This window comes from Myotis lucifugus, unplaced genomic scaffold, assembly GCF_000147115.1.
Source record: "Myotis lucifugus unplaced genomic scaffold, Myoluc2.0 scaffold_55, whole genome shotgun sequence".
In the NCBI taxonomy this organism is placed as follows: domain Eukaryota; kingdom Metazoa; phylum Chordata; class Mammalia; order Chiroptera; family Vespertilionidae; genus Myotis; species Myotis lucifugus.
This window is the reverse complement of record NW_005871103.1, coordinates 1,626,720-1,646,137: the sequence shown is the minus strand read 5'-3', so window position 1 is coordinate 1,646,137 and position 19,418 is coordinate 1,626,720. Positions and strand designations below refer to the sequence as shown.

The 19,418-nt window shown below is 43.3% G+C and overlaps 1 protein-coding gene across 7 annotated transcripts in view; it reads right to left on the bottom strand.

Annotated features, from left to right (window-relative positions):
* Window positions 1–2,016: 2,016 nt before the first annotated feature.
* Window positions 2,017–19,418, bottom strand: part of MAGI1 (membrane associated guanylate kinase, WW and PDZ domain containing 1) — a 535,490-nt gene continuing 518,088 nt past the window's right edge. For 3 of the 7 annotated variants that reach the window (XM_023754043.1, XM_023754046.1, XM_006089032.3), the window contains 7 exons: window positions 19,129–19,321; window positions 16,881–17,171; window positions 13,627–13,827; window positions 5,860–5,953; window positions 5,677–5,737; window positions 4,659–4,802; window positions 2,017–2,443 (listed from right to left, as the gene is read on the bottom strand). In XM_023754043.1, coding sequence (XP_023609811.1) covers window positions 2,255–2,443; window positions 4,659–4,802; window positions 5,677–5,737; window positions 5,860–5,953; window positions 13,627–13,827; window positions 16,881–17,171; window positions 19,129–19,321 — 1,173 coding nt within the window. In that variant the 3' untranslated portion in view covers window positions 2,017–2,254. Of the gene's footprint in view, window positions 2,444–4,658; window positions 4,803–5,676; window positions 5,738–5,859; window positions 5,954–13,626; window positions 13,831–16,880; window positions 17,172–19,128; window positions 19,322–19,418 lie in introns of all 7 variants that reach the window. The other 4 variants (XM_006089030.3, XM_023754045.1, XM_023754044.1 and 1 more) reach the window with 3 other exon arrangements.

The following is a 19,418-nucleotide window of genomic DNA, read 5'->3' as shown; positions in this document are numbered from 1 at the left end:
GACTAACCTGGGGGCTCCTTACTCCTACTTTTAAGATAAGGGAGAGCAAGACTTCAGCAGGGTCAGCGGTGTACTTACAATTCAGAGAACGCAGGGTGCTCAGAATGAATTGCCAAACATATCAAAATAGAGCTAAGCAGAAGCAATGAGGAAGTTAGGCCACAGCACAGAAACACCTAGTATTGATTGAGCTACAAACCGTAGTTTGATTATGGCCCATAAGGTAGAAGCAAGCCTCCCCGAGCTTTTCATTTCTCATACATGCAGCGATATTAGGAGGTATCATTGCTGTAGAAGGGAGGGCCCAGCACCAAGAACAGTCAGAGAGAAAGAGAGAGAAAGAGAAAGAGAAAAAGTTGAACATTTAGATTCCCTGTAACAAAGAGGAAAGAAAAAAAATCTGCATTTGTTAACATAGGGCAAAGAGAGTTTATTTGTCCAGTCAGACAGTCTAAGGCAACACTCAAATAAGGCTGCAGAAACCGCAATCAGAACAGTGACGTTTTAGACAGCCATAGAAGGTGACTCGGGACCCAGACAATAGATGCATCCTTTTTTCTTTCTTTCTTTCTTTTTTCAAACAACTGGGACAATGACAGGCTGGCAGAGGAGAGCATTTAACAATAAACAACAAAAGAACAAAGTGCCCTCCCTCCCCCCTGAAGACCACGGCTGTTAAATTAAGTACAAAAAACTCATTACAAAAATAGCCTCACAGAGAAGCAGGTTCCAATCAAGTCAGAAAAATATTGGAACTTAACATATTATAACCCATTTGTGACTCTAATCACTAGAATTAGAGATTCAGTCCAAATGACACATGGAGACATTACAGCAGCACAACCCTGGCATGTTCAACCCTTCTTGGAAAACCGAGCATTTAAATGATCTTTATTTTTAGCCCAAAGAACATTTATTAGTGTTGGATTTTCATCCTCAGTGCAACAGACACAGGTTTGGAGAGGGTACAGAGGTTACTGACGGTGACTCTGAAATGAAATATCACATCCAACAGAAGCATAGGGAGGACAGAAAAGGGAGACAGCGTTACAGTTTCAGGGCATCCATACACCTATCAGGGTTCCATACCCAGCACAGCTGTAACATCTCAGTGTTGTTAGGCTACCTTCCCTGTGTGTGGTTGGCCATGTCTGAGGGGGCCTCATCTGATATGCCACCCCCACTTTGGGCCCCTCATATTTTGCACCTGGATGTCCCAACACTTGGGAAGGCTACCCTTCAAAGGAGTTAGCCTTGTCCTTGAGCTGTATCTGAATTAAAGATCTCTTCAAGTCCAAAATGCAGCTGGGAATTGTGCAGAGTGACTTTCAGAAAAGAGGGTGATAACAGATAAAATCCCTAATAAAGGGGACTGACGCATATGGGGACCATTCAATCACAGTTTCTATAGAAACTTTTGTAGACCTTTGGTTGGGAAGAAAAGCCCTACATCTAGGGCATAGCTTTTTTTTTTTAAATTTTAAACAAGAATCTCAAATAAATAGGACATAATTATTATAATATACAATATTTTGCCATGAGGACACTAAGCTATTTAAAGATCCTTGCTGTTCAGTCAAATCATGTCTATAGATATGACGAAAGAACTTTATGCATAATCTGGCTTTCCCCATAGGAAAGGTATAGTCACGTGTTTCCCTCATGATGAGCACTGGGAATCTATTCCATCCTTTATCATTTAAAAACATATGGCTAACATAGCAACAGTTTTGTTTGTTTTCTACGAGTGGGCTCAGGTAGTCTCATTTGGGGCAGCAACTGGAGGGGGGTCGCAGAAGTGTTGTATACAGAGCATAAAGGAGGTGAGCAAGGCTCCCAAATCATCTCAGAATTTCACGTCTCATAAATAAGACATCAAGTAACCACAAAAGAAAAAAATAAAAAGAATTGTGCCTCAACATATCACTCAGGAAACCTGCTTTCCTGCTTCTTAAAAGGAGTAGAGTCATTTTGTGCTAACAATTGGATCTGAGAAACAGTTTGGCACAGTTCAAACAATCATTCCTTCGCTCTTGGTCGGACTAGACAAAATGTTTTCTCTGATTATCAGAAAGGGGGCTATTAAGATCTTGTCTTAGGCCATGCCCCAGTCCATGGAAGGCAAGCAAAAGGATGAAATGTGTAGAGGTTTCAGAACAAGCGAGGCAAATAATCACATGGTGCGGAAGGCTGGTAAGACACTGGTGAAGAGGGGAAACAAAAAGACTTTCCTGCTGCAGTTCTGGAGACAAAGTCATGGAGTCATGCCAGGGAAGGAGGGGAGGTTTTCATAGTTTGACCCACCATATTCTGGTACCGAGCCGTCGCCCCGCTTCAGAGACAGACGCACTCTGCGGCCTCCGTTCTTAATCAGTTCTATAGCCCGAGAATGCTTCATGTTTTTGGTGGTTTCACCATTGATCTCCAAAATTTCGTCACCGATCTGTCCAAAGCAAGAGAGAACAAAGTGAGAACACCACACAGGGTTTCACTGGCTATTGAGGTGCTTTATAGTTGAAAGTCTTTCATTTATTGATTTCCCAAATATTGTTTGCCAGAAAATCTTCTATTGCTCAGGATGCAGCAGTGAAGACAACAAAAAACTCCACAAAAATTCCTCCCTGATGGAGATGACATTCTAATGGGGGAAATACAATTAACGCGAAAATTAGAAAAGTACATCTATGTTAGATAGTATCTGAGAACCAGTTTGGCACATTTCAAAAAATCATTCCTTTGCTCTTTGGTTGGACTAGACCAAATGTTTTCTCTGATTATCAGAAAGGGGGCTATAAGTGCAAAAGAAAAATTAATAAAGCTATCAAGGGGAATGTTAATTATTGAAGGAAGGAGGATGTGGTAAGCTGCTTCCAGGATGGCCCCCAATGAGCCCCACCTTCTTGTATTCACATCTTATGTATTCTCCTGCCCTTTGAATGTGGGTTGAAATTGGTGACTTGCTTCTAACAAACAGTATATGGCAAATGCGATGAGAGGTCAGTTCAGACATAAGGTTACAAAATGAATCTGGCTTCGGTCTCACTTGCTCTCTTCTGTTCTCTCACTTTCTCACTCGGAGGCATGCTATGAGCTGCCCTGCGCAGTCCATGCTAAGGACACGTGGGAGCGCTCAGGCCAGCAGCCCAACAGGCGCTATATTTTGCCAATGACTCTGTGAGTGAAGCAAACCCTTCCCCAGCTGAGCCTTCCATGCAACAGCAACCCAATCCGGTTGATAACTGACTGCAGCATTTACTGTGTATCAGCTGCTCCTCCAGACACTAGAGCAAAGGAGTAACCAAGACCGACTAGATCCTTGCACATGAAGCTTGTAGTTCCAGAAGGCAGAAGAGCAGCACTGGCTTTGGACCTATCACTATTAGCTACGTGACCTTGCTCAAGTCCTTTTAACTGTGAAAGGAGATGATAATACCATGCCTACCAAGCTGAGGGTGTCAGATCGGACAAATGGGTTATGATCTATACAGCATTATACAAAATGTCAGGACAATGGTATTTCATTCAATCAGAAACTCTTTTTAAAGTGAGTAAAGACATGGAAAAGCATATCCAATGTGTCTGGAGCTTAAACAAAAAGTATATGTACACTATAAACTTGCATAGGCACACACTGTGCATATATATGCATAAAGGAAGCATATATAAGAAACTTATAAACAGTTTGATCCTGGAAACTGTATTTTTACTATGTACCATTTTTCACTGTTTAATTTTTTAAAACAAGCTACATCATCTACTTCTCAATGTGGGGGAAACTCGTTAAAAAATTCAACCTGAGGAAACGTAAAAATCAAGATTGTGTCTTAAGTACAAGTATTAAATTCCCTACCTTTAGTCACTTTTTTCCTTTTTCTGCTCAGGCTTAATTTTATTCACTTTTTTCTTTTACTGACCTGACTTCTGATTTTTTTAAAATTCACTGCCAATTATTTCCTATATGTGTGTCTCAATCTATGTGACTTATCTATAATGTGATGATTTTTCTTTAGTCATCTAATCTGCCCAGGAGAGCAACGCATTCATATACAATAGCAGATACTATCTAAACAGAGCAGAGTGGATCCTTGCATTTGTGTATTTAAATTTTGTAGCTCTGACTACTACAGAGTGACCCCGAATAGCCATGCCATGGAGCAGTGGTGCCTTTTCTGAGGCAGAGTCAGCAGGCTCCTGAGGCTAAGGTGAGATGGTGGGTGACCAGCCAGAGACGAAATGGAGCCCACCACTCAAAGCCTGCAGAACTGCAGGCCTTTCTGCTCTCTAAGCCAGAACCGCAGGCCTTCCTGCTCTCTAAGCATCCTGGTCCAGCCAGGAATTCCTGTGAAGTGATGTGTGTGCCTAATGAGACTAAGTATAACAACGATGGAAATGGGATTCAGAAATATCTCCTTTAATAATTTTGTAAGTAATTTTAATCCATTCAACCTCAAAGAGTAGAAGGGGTTCACCTAACTTCAGCAGCTCCGGCTAACTATGTTTCAGGGAGAGATTTACGCTCGGATAGGAGTCATGCATCTCAAGTATCCTGAAAGCTGTAGAAAATGTAGTTCTCATGAAGAAGGTTCTAGCCATATAATGTCAAAAAGTCACTGCCGATGACGTATTTACATCTACTCCGGATTCCTCTTCCAACTTACCCTCATCTTTCCACACCTTTCGGCAGGACCATCCTCTGCCAAGCGCAGAACATAGAGGTCCATGTTATACTCTCGGCCCCCTCGAAGACTAAAGCCAAAGCCCTTGGCTCCTCTTTCCAGGTCCACAGTGTAAAAATCCTGCTCCTAGTTCAAGACATGAAATGGAATCATTCCGGGAGAACTTACACCTGCCCCTTTCTCTCCATCTCTTCCCAAACATCCTCTATTATGCCGATTTGACCAAAAGGCACCATCACTACCCCCTCTTGCAGATTTTCAATTGTTTATTAATATCCATTAACCTGAGAAGTTTGAAGATCCAGAATTTGAAAACATTCATGAGTGTGCCTGTAGACTGCACACCAACATGTATATATTAAAATTTAACCAGTGAAGCGCAATTTGCCATTTATGGCAGGAAAATTCATTACATGATACCCTGCACATTGTTGGAGGTTCAACCTCCCCGCCCAATACCCCCAAAATGCCAGTGTCCACTGTTAGGGTATCAAAAGGCTCAGAAGGCCAGTCGACAAGGAACCTGTTGAACTTTGCAACAATGTTTCCCAAATTGGCTTCACCTGCCATTATTTGTGCCCCCGCCATTACCCTATATGGTTCAGGTATTAGGTCTGTGGGTCCCCCCTGAAATTCATGAATCTGAGAAACACCTTAAGAAAAAGATATTTTCTTGGCATAAATGCAGTTATGAACACCATGAGTAGCTATCAGCTGTTTTGCTCTTGCTCTTCTATTGGTCACCAATTGCAGCTTTTTATTTTGTTGGTTCCTCCCCTGTTCTCCCCCTCCCCTGGAAAAGGATATCTGGGAATATTTTTCAAAGGTAGTAAAATAAATGTCATTTCCTAGACAACCAAATGTGAGCACGTATTCAGTACATCCCCTCACAAAAGGTTATTAATTTTAATTGAGGTACCTTGTAAAATATCTCATAAAAACAGCTTCAGAAAGCCGGAAGGAAACGTGGAAAGCAAAGCAAACAGAGAAACGGCCTCACCTGTGTTGCCTGGGGTGCTTTGAACTCAAACTGAGATTCCGGCTTTGGTTTGGTGGTGTTCCTGCCAAAGTGAGAGAAATAAATATAAAGACAACCTGTGGGGAAACTGAGAAAGAACCCAGGAGGAGTGTCGTCATGCCAGGAGCTACTTATTGCCTTTAAACTAACAAAGCCGGGTCTGACCTGGTCTCCTGGGCCCCCTGCTGAGAAGGGGTGTGTGTGGTGGTGATGGTGGCGATCTTCTCCGCGTTGGTCAGCAAAGTGGCATTCGAAGACTCTGCGGGATGAGACAGCATTACGAAATGAGGACCCTGGAGAAGACACCCCCATACTGGGGGGGGTGCCGAAGCCCTGTATCTGAGGGACAGGTGGGCTTCTCTGTAACCATTTCAAGCAGCTCTGACTTGAATTTCTAAACAATTAAGAGTCTGAAGAATCATTTAAAGATACTCTATGATGTGAGCCATGTATACCCCGTTACCCTTCTCCCAACAAGACATCCCCACAAATCAAGTTTGTCTAAGGAAATACCCTAAAATTGCAGCCAAGGCAGGTGCCTCTCACTCTGCCCGCCACTTAAAAGTGACAGTCCCATCAAAACACTGTATCCCCAGAATTATATCCCAGAATTGGACAGACTCATTAGATACATTTCCTGCAATGTATTAGCAATATTTAGTGACTATGTTTAATTTCCTCACGTGAAGATTAAAATTAGAAGTGTGCTAACATCTTGTTAAACGCACACACACCATCTACCTTCTTGTCCACTGCTTTTAATGAAGTGCAACTGAAAATGTGGAGTTCTTGACAGATCTCATCTGGTATCACTTATGAGAAATTAATTTAAAAACTTGCATTTGTTAGAGCCGGAGCTTGTAAATACAAGCTGTATAAATCATGAAGTCACCCTAACGTAATAACTATGATTATATTCCTATGTAAATTGATTTTCTTCTTCACTAACCACATACCTAAGCAACTTCATTAGTCTCTAAAGTATGGAGATGCAGATGTTGAAGACATGAGCATGCCTATACGCTACACACCAACACACACAAACAGTCAAATTTAATCATTCATATAGTAATGCTTATGTATTCTTTTATGAATTGTTTCTCCATTATGATCAAGGCAGATAGCAAGTGACTATGAGCAAGCTGTACTTTAAATATTTATTTTTAGGTTGACTGTAACATGGCATAAATTTTCTATTTTAGAAAATGCTAACTATGGTGGTTAGAGTCTAAGATTTGCCTATAAATGCCTGTTTAATTCACAGTGTGATAGGAAGTCTAGAATCAGAGGCACTTCGATGTTTGTCAGATACATGTATCTCCCCATCATGTGTAACAAAGTGCCTATGAGAAAATATGTCAGGTCTCACCAACTGGGATATCAGGACTGCATTTCTTTTCACTGCAGTCACGGGTGAGAAGACATCCCTCAAATCCCAACCACTTGTGGCCTGCCATTATGTGTTCCTGCTGTTATACATAGTTGTTAAAAGCAAGAGCTTGAGATTTAAACCCAGGTTCAAATCTTCCTTTCCCCACCCATTAGCCGTGTGACTGATTTTCCTCATCTGCCAGAAGGGGATGATGCTAGTAATTCCCTTCTCTTGGATCAAAGCAGATGAAATGTTTAGTACAGTACCTTCCCTATAGTAAGCACTCAGTACACATTTACTGAAGTTATGGCCCTTGCCATGCTTCTCCTTTTTGTTTATTGCTGTGGAACTTGTATAAATTATTTAAATTCTTAGCAAAATGAGAAAGTTGAAATAAGCTGTGACTAGTTTGTATTCCAACCATAGAGCCCACAATTCTTAGAGCCCACAATTATTACTTCTTACAAGATTAATAAGAAATGTAATTTGCCTTGGCCAGTGGCTCAGCTGGTTGGAGAACCATCCCATGTACCAAAAGGTTGTGGGTTCAATTCCCAGTCAGGGCACATACCTAATTGGCAGGTTCAATCCCCGGTCTGGGTGCATACATACAGGAGACAAGTGATGTTTCTCTTTTTCTCTCTCTGTCTCTGTCTCTCTTTCTCCCCCCCTCTCTCTAAAAAAATTAATAAAAAAGCATATACTTGGGTGAGGAGAAAAGGAAAATGTAACTAGATCAAATGAACTGAAATGTGTATCTTATTCACAGGTTAGGACAGTGTTTCTCACAATCTATTTCGCCAAATATTTCTACAGATTCTGAGGGAAAAGGAACACGTGGTCAGTTAAGAGTGAGAAATAATAGGTGACAGAGAGAAATGTTTCTGCATATCTGCATTTTCTTTTCCCGTGGACTCCTCAGAGCCCCCCCCCCCCCCGAGCCTTTTAAAAGAAATCCTCACCTGAGAACATGTTTAGAGAGAGGAAAGGAGAGAGAGAGCCTTTAATTATGTCAGCTGCCTTGCAACCCTCTGAGTTGGGGAGGTGGGGCTTCTCAAGTTATTGGGAGGCAGCTTAGCATAATGGTAACCAGGTCAGATCCTAGGTCAGACTATCTGGCTTTGTATCCCAACTCTGCCATTTACTGGCTGGGGCTTAAGCAAAGTTAAACTTTATGCCTCAGCTTCCTCCACTGCACACGTGGGGTAACAGTTGTGTCTTAGGGAACTGGTGCAAAGATTATCTGAAAGAAAAGTGTGATAGTGCCTGGAACATGAAAACTGCCCCCAAAATGATGAGCGTATTTTTTATGGTAGCATGTGTTCATTACTATTAAAAGCATATCTTTATGACTGCGGTTACGTGGTACAGCCAAGGTGATAAGGGTAAGATCTTTCATCAAGCCCGCTACTGTGTGAGCACAGAGCACTAGGGCCGCAGCCTCTCATTACGACTCACCAGGAGTTTCCAAGCACGTGTACTGGTCCTTTTAAAAAACCTGATATTACTCATTGTAATTAACTTTATGGAGACTCTCTGGGAAATCAGAAGATTGTTCGGGCCCTGGGGAAATCATAATCAGGAAACCAATATGGATGTTTCCTTGTAATTAAAGTGAATATACCAACGAATTGTGAGGCCTCTCAGGTGCATGTGTGGCCTCAGTGACCAGTCTCCCAGGCAGATCACATCCCATCTCACACCATTTTTATATTTCTGTGCTTTCGTGTTTGCTGAGATACAACAGATGATTACCCAATACGCATATAAACAACTATTTTATTAATTTTCTTCCTAACCTTCACCTGCTATTTTCACCTACTTATATGCAAATCTGGGGTTGAAGCTAAACTTTAAGCAATTTAAAAATTAACATTTAATATGCAAATAGCTATTTGAACTTCCTAAATTGTCTTGTTTTTATTAACCTATAAACCACCACTATTTCCTAATCATTTACAATGAGTCAAGAACTGTACTAAGTGCATTAAATTCATTTAATTCTTACAGCTCAATGAAACAGGTGGCATTAGTACCCCCATTTACAGATGGAGACATGGGGGCTTAGAAAAGACAGGTAATATGTCCAAGGTCATCAGAGAGCAACGGAGGCCCTGGCAGCTTCAAGTCTTCAGTTAGGATTAACAAAGACGTGAAGTGCTGAGATTCTCTCTAGCTTTTTAAAATACAGCGGTGAAGACCACTTTCATAAATTTATAGCTCTAGCCCAAAGCAAAATTTGCCCGGTAATAGCAAAACCATTAAACCCAGGGCTCTGATATAAGAGCAGGTTCCAGCAGCAGTACTACGAAGGGGTGGCAATGTATTTGGCTTTTAAAACTCCAAGGCAGACAGCCAGACTGGCTGTTTTTATGATACATTCCAGAAAGTACCCCACAGCCTTCATTAAACCGTGTTTACACCCACTGCAGCTCCCTCAGAGCAATGGAAATGGCTATCGCCATTCTTCCCATGGCAGTCGTGCACCAAGAAAGCACATGGGAGCCCTGGCGGTGCTGTCGGGGCGCTGTGCTCAGCCAGGCCCTGACTCCTGACAGGCTGTCTCTCTGGGGCTTCAGCAGAGCTCCGCCACCAGATTCCAATTCTAACCTGCTCCCCGGCACTTCCTCAGCCGCCCTGCCGGAGTCCACATTACAAAGCCACACAAACCAACAAAGGATGCACTCCCTCCTTTCTTAAGCACTGAATGCACAAATAGTGGAAGAAGGCCTTTGAAAACGTGAATCCCAGCAATAATTGAAAAGCTTTGGGAGATTTTTAAAATGTGTATGATTGGAAGCTGTTCCTTTTGCCTGAGTCTATGTTAGCATCATATCCATAGAGCCTTCTATTAAGATAAACTTACACTAGTCTGTGTCTTTTCCAAGGAGACAGCAATACCTATGTCCAAGCCCTGCCTCCTATGAAACAAATACTCTGAGACAAGGTGATCATTACTGTGGAGAAGGCTGGGAGAGAGAGAGAGAGAGAGAAAGGAAGGTAGAGAAAGAGAGAGGAGGAGGAGGAGGAAGGAGAATTGGGAGAAGCTGCAGAGTGAGGAAATTTATGATCATATATTTTTAAGCTCATAAATATTCTCATTATCTTGAACTGGATTCAGTTTGATGAGTCCATGTTAGCCTGGCGCAGTCAGGGTATCCAGACTTCACAGGGTAACCCTAGACGACACAAGTGGTAGGAAGTAGGTGTGGTTGACTTGTTGATTGCAAGTTCAGATTCAGTATGTTCAGCTATTCTCTGGGCCTTTCTGTGATGTCACTATGTATTTCCTGTCCCTTACCCTTATCTCATAGGAGAAAATGTTCTGCCCTGCCCTGGTCCCAGAGGAAGTAAAAGCAGAGATGTGAGAACTCCCCTGATCTAGGTCTGCCCAACATCATCCGTGAAGGCAGGCCTTCTAACAACAGTGTCACAGAACTGTTATTGGAGGGGGCTGGCAGAGAGAGAGAGAGAGAGAGAGAGAGAGAGAGAGACAGAGAGATACGATGGGAGGGAATGGGAGGGGAGGAGGAAGAGGAGGAAGCGGGGGAAGAAGAATTAGAAGAAGAAACAGAGTGAGGAAAACTAGTGAAGTTGAAGAAAAAAAATAAAGGTGAATGATGACAAGAAAAAAGAATTAGGCAACGTAAGTATGATAAAGAAGTGGATTCGGAATGGGTTCCAAGCACTGTCCAACCAAGAATGCATCCTCCTCAAGTGCCTCCTAGGGTTTCTGAGAACAGTTCTCTGGACAAGAGGGATTTCTCAGAGCTTAAGAAACCACGCTGATTAAGAACTTCCGTCTCCTCACGAGGATCGTGAAGTAAACTGTCTTTGGGCTCCCTGAAGAATTAAGCATTAGAGTGAAGGATCTGAAGGAGACCAGCGGTCCCTGACACAGAGAGAGCACCCCCTTCCCCCACCACCTACCATGGCCAACACACTTTCACAGAGAGGGACCCACCATGAATTTCACTCTCTGCCTCTAGGTGTTTGCAAAACTCTCCTGGATTGCTTCAGCATCTCCCCAGAAATCTAACTCCCCTGCCTCAACTGTAATCTCCAAGAAAGTGATTTTTTTTTGCCCCAGTTAAAAGATGAGTATCACAAATCCACCCTCTGCTGGATTCCACTGCCTTCTCCTGGCCTCCAAAACTTACAGAGTAACTGATGGAGAGTTTTATCACCATGGCAACGAATTCCTATAGTGTCTTCAATGAAATCACAGCCTCCACAGGGCATCAGCCCTTCACTATATTCTATCAACTTCAATGCTTGCTTTCTTCTAACCAAGACAGTCTATCTAAATTTTATACTTTTGAAGTATTCAAGTTTAGAAAAAAGTGTTTTTTTTATTGACAACTGTTATTGATAATTCACCTTGCATTATATTTTTTTTGGTTCAGGTTTTCCAAAAATATTTTTCATTGCACTTTAAAAAAATTAGGTCAACACCTAGTATGTGCACAGTATAAGGTGCTTTTGCATATTTCTGTCTTTCCTGATTTTAAACTCTTTTGCTAAGCCCTTCCTTCAAGGAGTGCTTTCTTTCCTTCCTTTTTTGACATCCTCATTTCTACATTACGACTGACTAACATAGATCCAGCAAGTCAATTCCTATGCCCAGTTCTTTTGGATTAGTTTTTGAAATTTGTCCATGTGTCTGAATTTATATACTCGTTGGGCTCTCTCAACCATTTCTTCCTTCATTTCTCTGGCTTCCTTCATCCTTCCATTAGGAACCTCTGTCTTACCATATGTGGTCACTCTCCTACACTGTAACAGCTTCCCAGCCTGGTGACTGGGGACTGACTCCAGACCAGCTGCTCCTCCCCTAACTGTGCCTGGGAGGCCGGCTGAAGCACACCACCATTCAAGGAGCTAATTTTCCCTCCACATTTCAGGTGAGGTATTTTTGGTGCAGAGTAAGTTCTTTGTCTTGGAACTAACAATTTTTAGTGTTACTGTTCAATTTTGGACTTTTTCTGAAAGGCACAGTCTATACTACTTGAATTTTAAACTATAAAGCTCATGTCCTAACAATTCATATATACAAATATTCATTTGGTGAATTACCTTCAGATAAAAATCTACTTTAATTCTTTTCTTTTACACATCAGTGGCATAGAATTTTTATGACACTAGCTCCATAAAACCACATTTCGTCTTGAGAAGTACTCGCTGACTTTTAGAATATACATGGCATCCCCAAAAATGTATATACACTTTGAATAATTATTAATTCCAATGGGTTAAATCTGAAAAGAAAGAAACATCAATTGAGCCATCAGCTGTTAAGTTTGCATACATTTTTGGGGATACCCTGTATATTTTATTTTATCACATGCATAGCAAAAGAGGAAAAAAAAAAAAGGATTGGAACATTTTGGGACAGGTATCAGTTTTCTCCCAAGAGCCAAATCTGCTTAGAATGAATTCAATATATAGGACTTAATTCTCAGATGAATCTATACTTAGTGAGGTATCAGCTTCATTTTTATTAAATATGAATAACAATGAGTATTGTTATTTTAGCTGGATAGCTTTTCATTGTGGGGGGGCGGTGTACACTCTAAGATGTTCAGAAGCATCCCGGGGTTTACCCATTATATGCCATTAGCACTCACTCCAGACAGTGCCACATGTCCCTGAGTGGGGGTGGGTTGGGGGGTGCAAGGGGTGGGATCACCACTGCCATAAAAGAACCAAAGATTTGAATATAACCAACCAACCAAACAAACAAGGATGGGCCTAGCTTAATATACATATAACCTACAATTAAACAAAAATTACAGAGATTTAATTATATCTTCATTCACATGTAAAAATTAGCAACAAATCAAGGATGCACAAACCCTAAGACTCTTCCAATGAAATAAAACATTTGATACATTCACTTATTCTGAAAAGACACCCCTGGCTCTGCACTGGCGTTATGTAGACTCTGTGATGTCACCACATTACACATATATTTAGTGATTGTTTGAAAAAAATCCTCAGTGATGTCCAGATAGAACATCAGGAGACCTTTACCACCTGTATTCAAATGATTCTATTGTTTTAAAGACACGGGCACCAAAACTAAAATAAATTGGGAAAACTGGAAGGTTTTCTGAAATGTTTTTATATCTGCAGCAAGGTAGGTATTAAGGGCTAGAGCAGTGGTTCTCAACCTTCTGGCCCTTTAAATACAGTTCCTCATGTTGCGACCCAACCATAAAATTATTTTCGTTGCTACTTCATAACTGCAATGTTGCTACTGTTATGAATCATAATGTAAATATCTGATATGCAGGATGGTCTTAGGCGACCTCTGTGAAAGGGTCGTTCAACCCCCAAAGGGGTCACGACCCACAGGTTGAGAACCGCTGGGCTAGAGGATTTAAGTAAAGGGGAGGTAAAGGTTTAGTAACAATGGCTCACATTTGTTTGATGGCTCTGCTCAGTTAGGGATGGATAAGGCTGCCTCTAAATCAACACTATTCAATTACATGTACACCAATGACACAGAGGTGAGAGACAGAGAAAGAAAGAGATAGAGACACAATAGTATACTTTACCATCCCCGGGAATGATGCGGAGGGTAACAGTGTTTCCCGCTTCCTTGATTAGGTTGACAATGTCTGAATGGGACTTGTTGGTGATGGAACATCCATTTACTGCCAAGATCCGGTCTCCTACTTTCAGCTTGCCACATCGGTCAGCAGGGCTCCCCTCAATAATCCGACCTATTTTGTGAGGCATAGCCACACATGCATTGCCTGCTTTGATAGTGAGTTTTAATTTTTTTTAAAGTTACGTGGGAATATAGTACAGGGAGGAGAAAAAGGGTTGAAAAGGGAAAGAGAAGGTTAAGTGTTAATTCATTAAAGCATTAAGCAAATGTTATTAAAGGAGAGCTCTGCGCCGATGGTCAAAACATTGGCAACATTCAGGGCATCCGTGGGAGAAGCCACTGCCCTGACCTGCAGTCGTTTCCTGATTCAAAATGAGGGGGAAATCCCCGCTCCCCTCCTTACATCAATTATAAAACCTGGGGTATTTCACAACTTCAAAGATTCTCAAGAGCCCCCCAAATAACTTGCCGTGGACTGACTGTGGGACTTCACATGTGACCCCAGGGCTGGGAAGGGTGCTTCTACACATGCTGTGTGCACGCCACGCCACTTTGCCAGCTGTTCTTTAAGCTTCTGCCAATGTTTTGTTCTTTCTCTATTTAGAAGAATAATCACTGGGAGTCTGGTGAGGCATGAGATCTGCTAGCACCAAAGATTCAATCTGAGAATGCCTACTGGACAAACACTTCCACTTCCTGCCTTCTCTCCAGAATGGCGAAAGCTTTAGAAAAGCAAGAGATGAGCCAAGACAGCCCCCAACCTTGACATCTATTTTTGCTTTCATGACCTTTGCTCAACCATCCTATCTTGTGTTTTCAGGGTAGGGCCCAATGGCTCATGAGCTGTGAAATCCTCCTCCATCCTCACAAAACCCCCCACAAGGGACTAGGAAGATCTAGTACAGTGATGGCGAACCTTTTGAGCTCGGCGTGTCAGCATTTTGAAAAACCCTAACTTAACTCTGGTGCCATGTCACATATAGAAATGTTTTGATATTTGCAACCATAGTAAAACAAAGACTTATATTTTTGATATTTTATATATTTAAATGCCATTTAACAAAGAAAAATCAACCAAAAAAACGAGTTCGCGAGTCATAGGTTCGCCATCACTGACCTAGTACCTACTCAGACTGAGGATGGTGACCCACACAAAGCTAGGTTCAAACCATTCCTCACCCTGTTTCTTCAATCATTTCCTCTCTCCTCGTCAGCTACTACTCGTTTGCAACATGAAAAACCAGAAAGAGTGCATTTGAAGAGGAAGGTTTATTGTGCACTTTGAGGGATTCCATGTCTCAACCAAGAGTATTGCTAACTTCTAGAGAGAGGTGGGAAATTGGCTTCGAAGCCTGACACAGAGTTTTCAGCTAATCGTATATTTAGTTTCAGTGTTTCTTATGCACATTCACCTATTTTGGGAATTTGTCTTTCTGGGGACTCTGAAGATAGGTAAGCAGTTGAGCCACCTTTTGGAAAGGGTGACAAAACGAGCATAGGAGACACCGAAACTGAGTAGGCTCTCCCAGCATCATTGGGACCTTGAGGATAAAATGTGTGGGGAAAAGGAGCTGTAAGTCCTTTGAATTTCAGAATATTTGCCCGAGTTTGTTTTATTGGATGTAACATTATGGCGAAAGAATTTTTTAAAAGGAAATTAAACAGTTTTTTTGGATACCACAGGCAGATGTGGTGGAAAGCTTCCACACTTAGTTCAAGGTCTTGGTTAAGTTTTGCCCATCTCCAAGGACAACTCGCATGGGAAAGGTATCAAACAGCAGGTGTGAGGAAAGCTCTGCGTAGCTCAGAACAGAAGTGTCATGCAAAGTATTAGGGACAGTTTAATACATTCATTGCAAGAACCAGAGGAAAACAATCAAAGACCAATTGTGAGTGAAGACAGTCTATATTCATTAACACATAGCCTCCCACCGGACATATCTGCTACTTCTTTCTAGAAAGTGAAACAGAATTCTGAAATCCTGAGAACACCAGAGGGTGGGTGCATGGGGACAGTGAAGATAGGGATCTGAAGAAAATAACTTGGGAGTTCTCACTCCCCTGCCTTTCTTCTTATTTTTAAATTAAGCAGAAAAGTCTCCAAAACAAAAAACACCTTGCCTTGATGTCATGTCACCCATCCATGATATGGATTATTAAAGTAGCTCACAAAAGCACTGTTAGTAATGGGTGCTTGTTACTGCAGCCACACATGCACAGACCTGCTGACTGTCTCCTTGTGGCCAAACCTTAGGGAGACCGGCTTTAGCAGGACGGAAAGGGCAGAGACTACATGGAGGCAAGGGGGTTCCTCAGACGCAGGAAGCTAAAGGGATGGGCCACCTCGCTGATCTTAGCCAGCAAGGTCCTCAGACTCCTTGTGGGTGAGGCGTTTGGGGATAGAGCTGAGGTACATTTCAAAGTCTGCACAGCCCTCCTGCCTCCCATCACAGTCTATATTCATCGGCAAATGTGCGTGGGGAATAACAAATTACTTTATCCAATGAAGAAGGGGGATCATTCTTGGAGCACATACTTATAATCCATTCAATCGGAAACAGATTCATAGATTACTAGTTCCTGGAATCCGCTGGCTTCCTATTTGTCTGCTGAGAGTAACCTTCTGAGGGTGAAAATACTCTGCTGAAACCCCCACACCTGGGCTAGATGGGAAACTCACTCCTGCTAGAATTCAAGGGCAAGGAAGACACATGACTCTCAGGTTTTAATTAGATTGTTAATCAGGCAAAAGCAAAATTTACTTAAAATTGAAACATTTCAGATGGGGACAGAGTAGAGAAAGGACACAGATCAGGTGGAAAGGGCATTTCATGTAATATTTTTACTTCTTACACCTCTACCTCCTGAGCATTTTTACAGCCATATGCTCCTTAAAACCCTCCTAGACCTTCAGATGCTACTATTTCCCCGTGAGAATTTCTCGACATCAAGGGGTTGCTCTGCACATTGCGTGCAGATGTCAGCATGCTTAGGGGTGCGTGTGTGAACACGCATTCAGAATGGAAGCTGAACGGTTAAAAACCCCCAACCTTCAGGAGGGAAACGCTACCCAACAAACTGCATCCCAATTAAGACTTTAATCACCTGCAGCGAAGAGCAGGGAGGCGGTTCTGTTAATGAGATATTGACCGGCCTGCCTGGCGCCTCGCAAACCCTGGAAAGGGCACTGCCACTCACCGAAGGTCGTGCCCGCCTCGGGCCGGCTCACGGACGACACGATGACGAAGCCGAAGCCCTCGCTGTCCCCGCGCCGGATCTCCACGTCGTAGGGCTGCAGGGCGCTGCCCACGCCGCTGCCACCGCCCCCGCCGCTGCCGATGCCGCTGGTGCTGCCACTGCCGGAGCTCACGGTGTTGAGCGAGTTCTGGCTGCCCTGCGGGGTGCGCTTCTCCTCCGTCAGCGAGGCGGGCTGCGTGCTGCTGTGGTGCGACGAGGCCGGCGAGGGCACCTCTGGCTCGGCTTTGGGGGCTGTGCAGGAGGTGCGCGCTCAGGCCCCGATCTGGCCCCAGCGCCCGCCACCCTTCACCCCCCGCCCCCAGCTCCACGCGTGCACGAAGCCGGGAAATGAGCCTGGCCGCACAGAACCCAGGCTCGAGGGTTTCAAGCAGCTTCTGGAGAAAAGTATTGACTTTCCCGTCTCCACTGGCATGGATGTCTGGGGAAAACGCCAGCACCGGCCACTTCAGCACCCGCACCCGCACCCGCACCCGGGTTCGCACTCGGAGGGATCCCCGCACAAACCACAGGTCACGCAGAGCCAGTGCAGGTTGGCCCACACCACGATGCCGTCCTCGCCCGAGGCCTGACCTTGGCCGCACATTCAGAGTGCCATTACCCTGTCTCAGTTCTACTCAGCTCTCCGGGACCTGCTGTGAATTTCCCATCAGGCAGGAATACTACACGCCTGGGGGCTTCCCCACGGCGCCGGGCGCAGGTGTGCTTCCTGGGGCCAGCCTCACTGATGTACTCAGCACAACACAACCCAATACCCTCAGAATTCCCGGTCTATGCAACTGCAGTTTGATGGCTAGGTCAGGTGACAGGGTAAAACACTCCTAAAGAGCCACAGGAGTTGGTGAAACCAACTTATGTTTCGTGCCAAAAACAAAATGTGTGTTCAGCTTTTGGGTAAGACTGTATTTATTCTGGAAAGCTCCTCCTCTCATAGATTTCCATCTTATTGTAGTAAAATACAGAGACCATAAATTTTTAACTATTTTTAAGTGTACAGTTTAGTGGCATTAAGCACAGTCACACTGTTGTGAACCATCACCACCTTCATCTCCAGAACTCAATCACCTTCCCAAACGGAAACTCTACCATTAAAGGCCATTGAACCGTTTCCCGCTCAGCAGCCCCTGGCAACCACCAGTCTACTTCTTGATATAAACCTGTCTGCCTAGTGCCTCATGAAAGTAGACTCATATGACATTTGTCCTTTTGTGACTGGTTAAATTGTCTTTTAATAGATTTAATATATCTTTGACCCAGAGCTAAAAACCCCAAACACTTAAGGATTTAAAAATAATTCTGGAATAAAAATCACATTGCTCTACTACTTTTATTTGGTGAAGTAAAAAAGTGTTTGCCACATCTCAAAAGCCACTCTGACTGCTGTTGGCTGCAGGGAATGCTATGTGAAGAAAGACGGACTGGCCTGCCCTGGAGGCCTCGGAACCTAGCTGATTACCAGTGGTTTCCAGAGCTGCAGTAGGCAGGACTCTTCCACACTGGAATCTGACGCCTTCTGTAATTAATTATATACGATTTAAATGAGTTACACCACTTTTTTAAAAACAAGGTGCCAGTTGATTTTATCTCAGTATTTGTTTCACTAATATTAAAACTACGGAGAACTCGTACTATGTGACATCACACTTCTTCAGTAATTCCACTGATACAGCACTGAATGTGGTTCTACTGCCTCTGGGTTCTGTCTTAACCATGGGGAGGGGGCTGCAGACAAAGGCGAACCACCGAGTGCTCCCAGGGAGCTGGTGAGAGAAGGGCGAGGGCAGACACACGGTGAGCTGTCACTGAGCGGCGGGTGTGACACAGACGGAAACCCTGATTCACAAGAATGGCAAGGAGGGAAGCTAAAATCGAGGCAGGTGGAGGGAGGAGGGACTGTCCAAGACGGTCACAGGTATGTAGTATTTTGAAGCTTGTAGGGGGAAGAATCACATATGACTTAGAACTGGGCAACGCTTCCCCTTTCTTGTAGAGAGAAAAAAATCTCACTTTAACACACGACTGTCAACAATAGAGCACAACCTAATTTTTGCTCTTAATTTGAAAGTCTGATTCTCCTGACTGTCATAATGACCTCTTTTGTTGAGAGTTATCATCAAATGACACAGGAAGGGGTCCTTATCTGTGCACAGAGAGACCATGCCCTGCCTGAAGGCATGAATGAGGAACATACCTGAAAATACCACTTTACGCCGCACTGTGAGGTTGACATGGCCTTGCTTGGCAGCTTGTTGCATAAGCTGGACCACAAGCTGGTGTGACTTTCCAATGACTGGTGTCCCATCCACACAGATTAATTCATCCCCAGACCTCAGGCGGCCATCCGTATCAGCAGCACCCAGTGGTACGATGTGACCGATATAAATCTGTGGAGCAATTGGATGACAGATAAAACAGCGACCTTTTCATTTGCTATTCTACTCAAAGACTTCACATCTCCGGGAACATTTTAATTCATCCCTG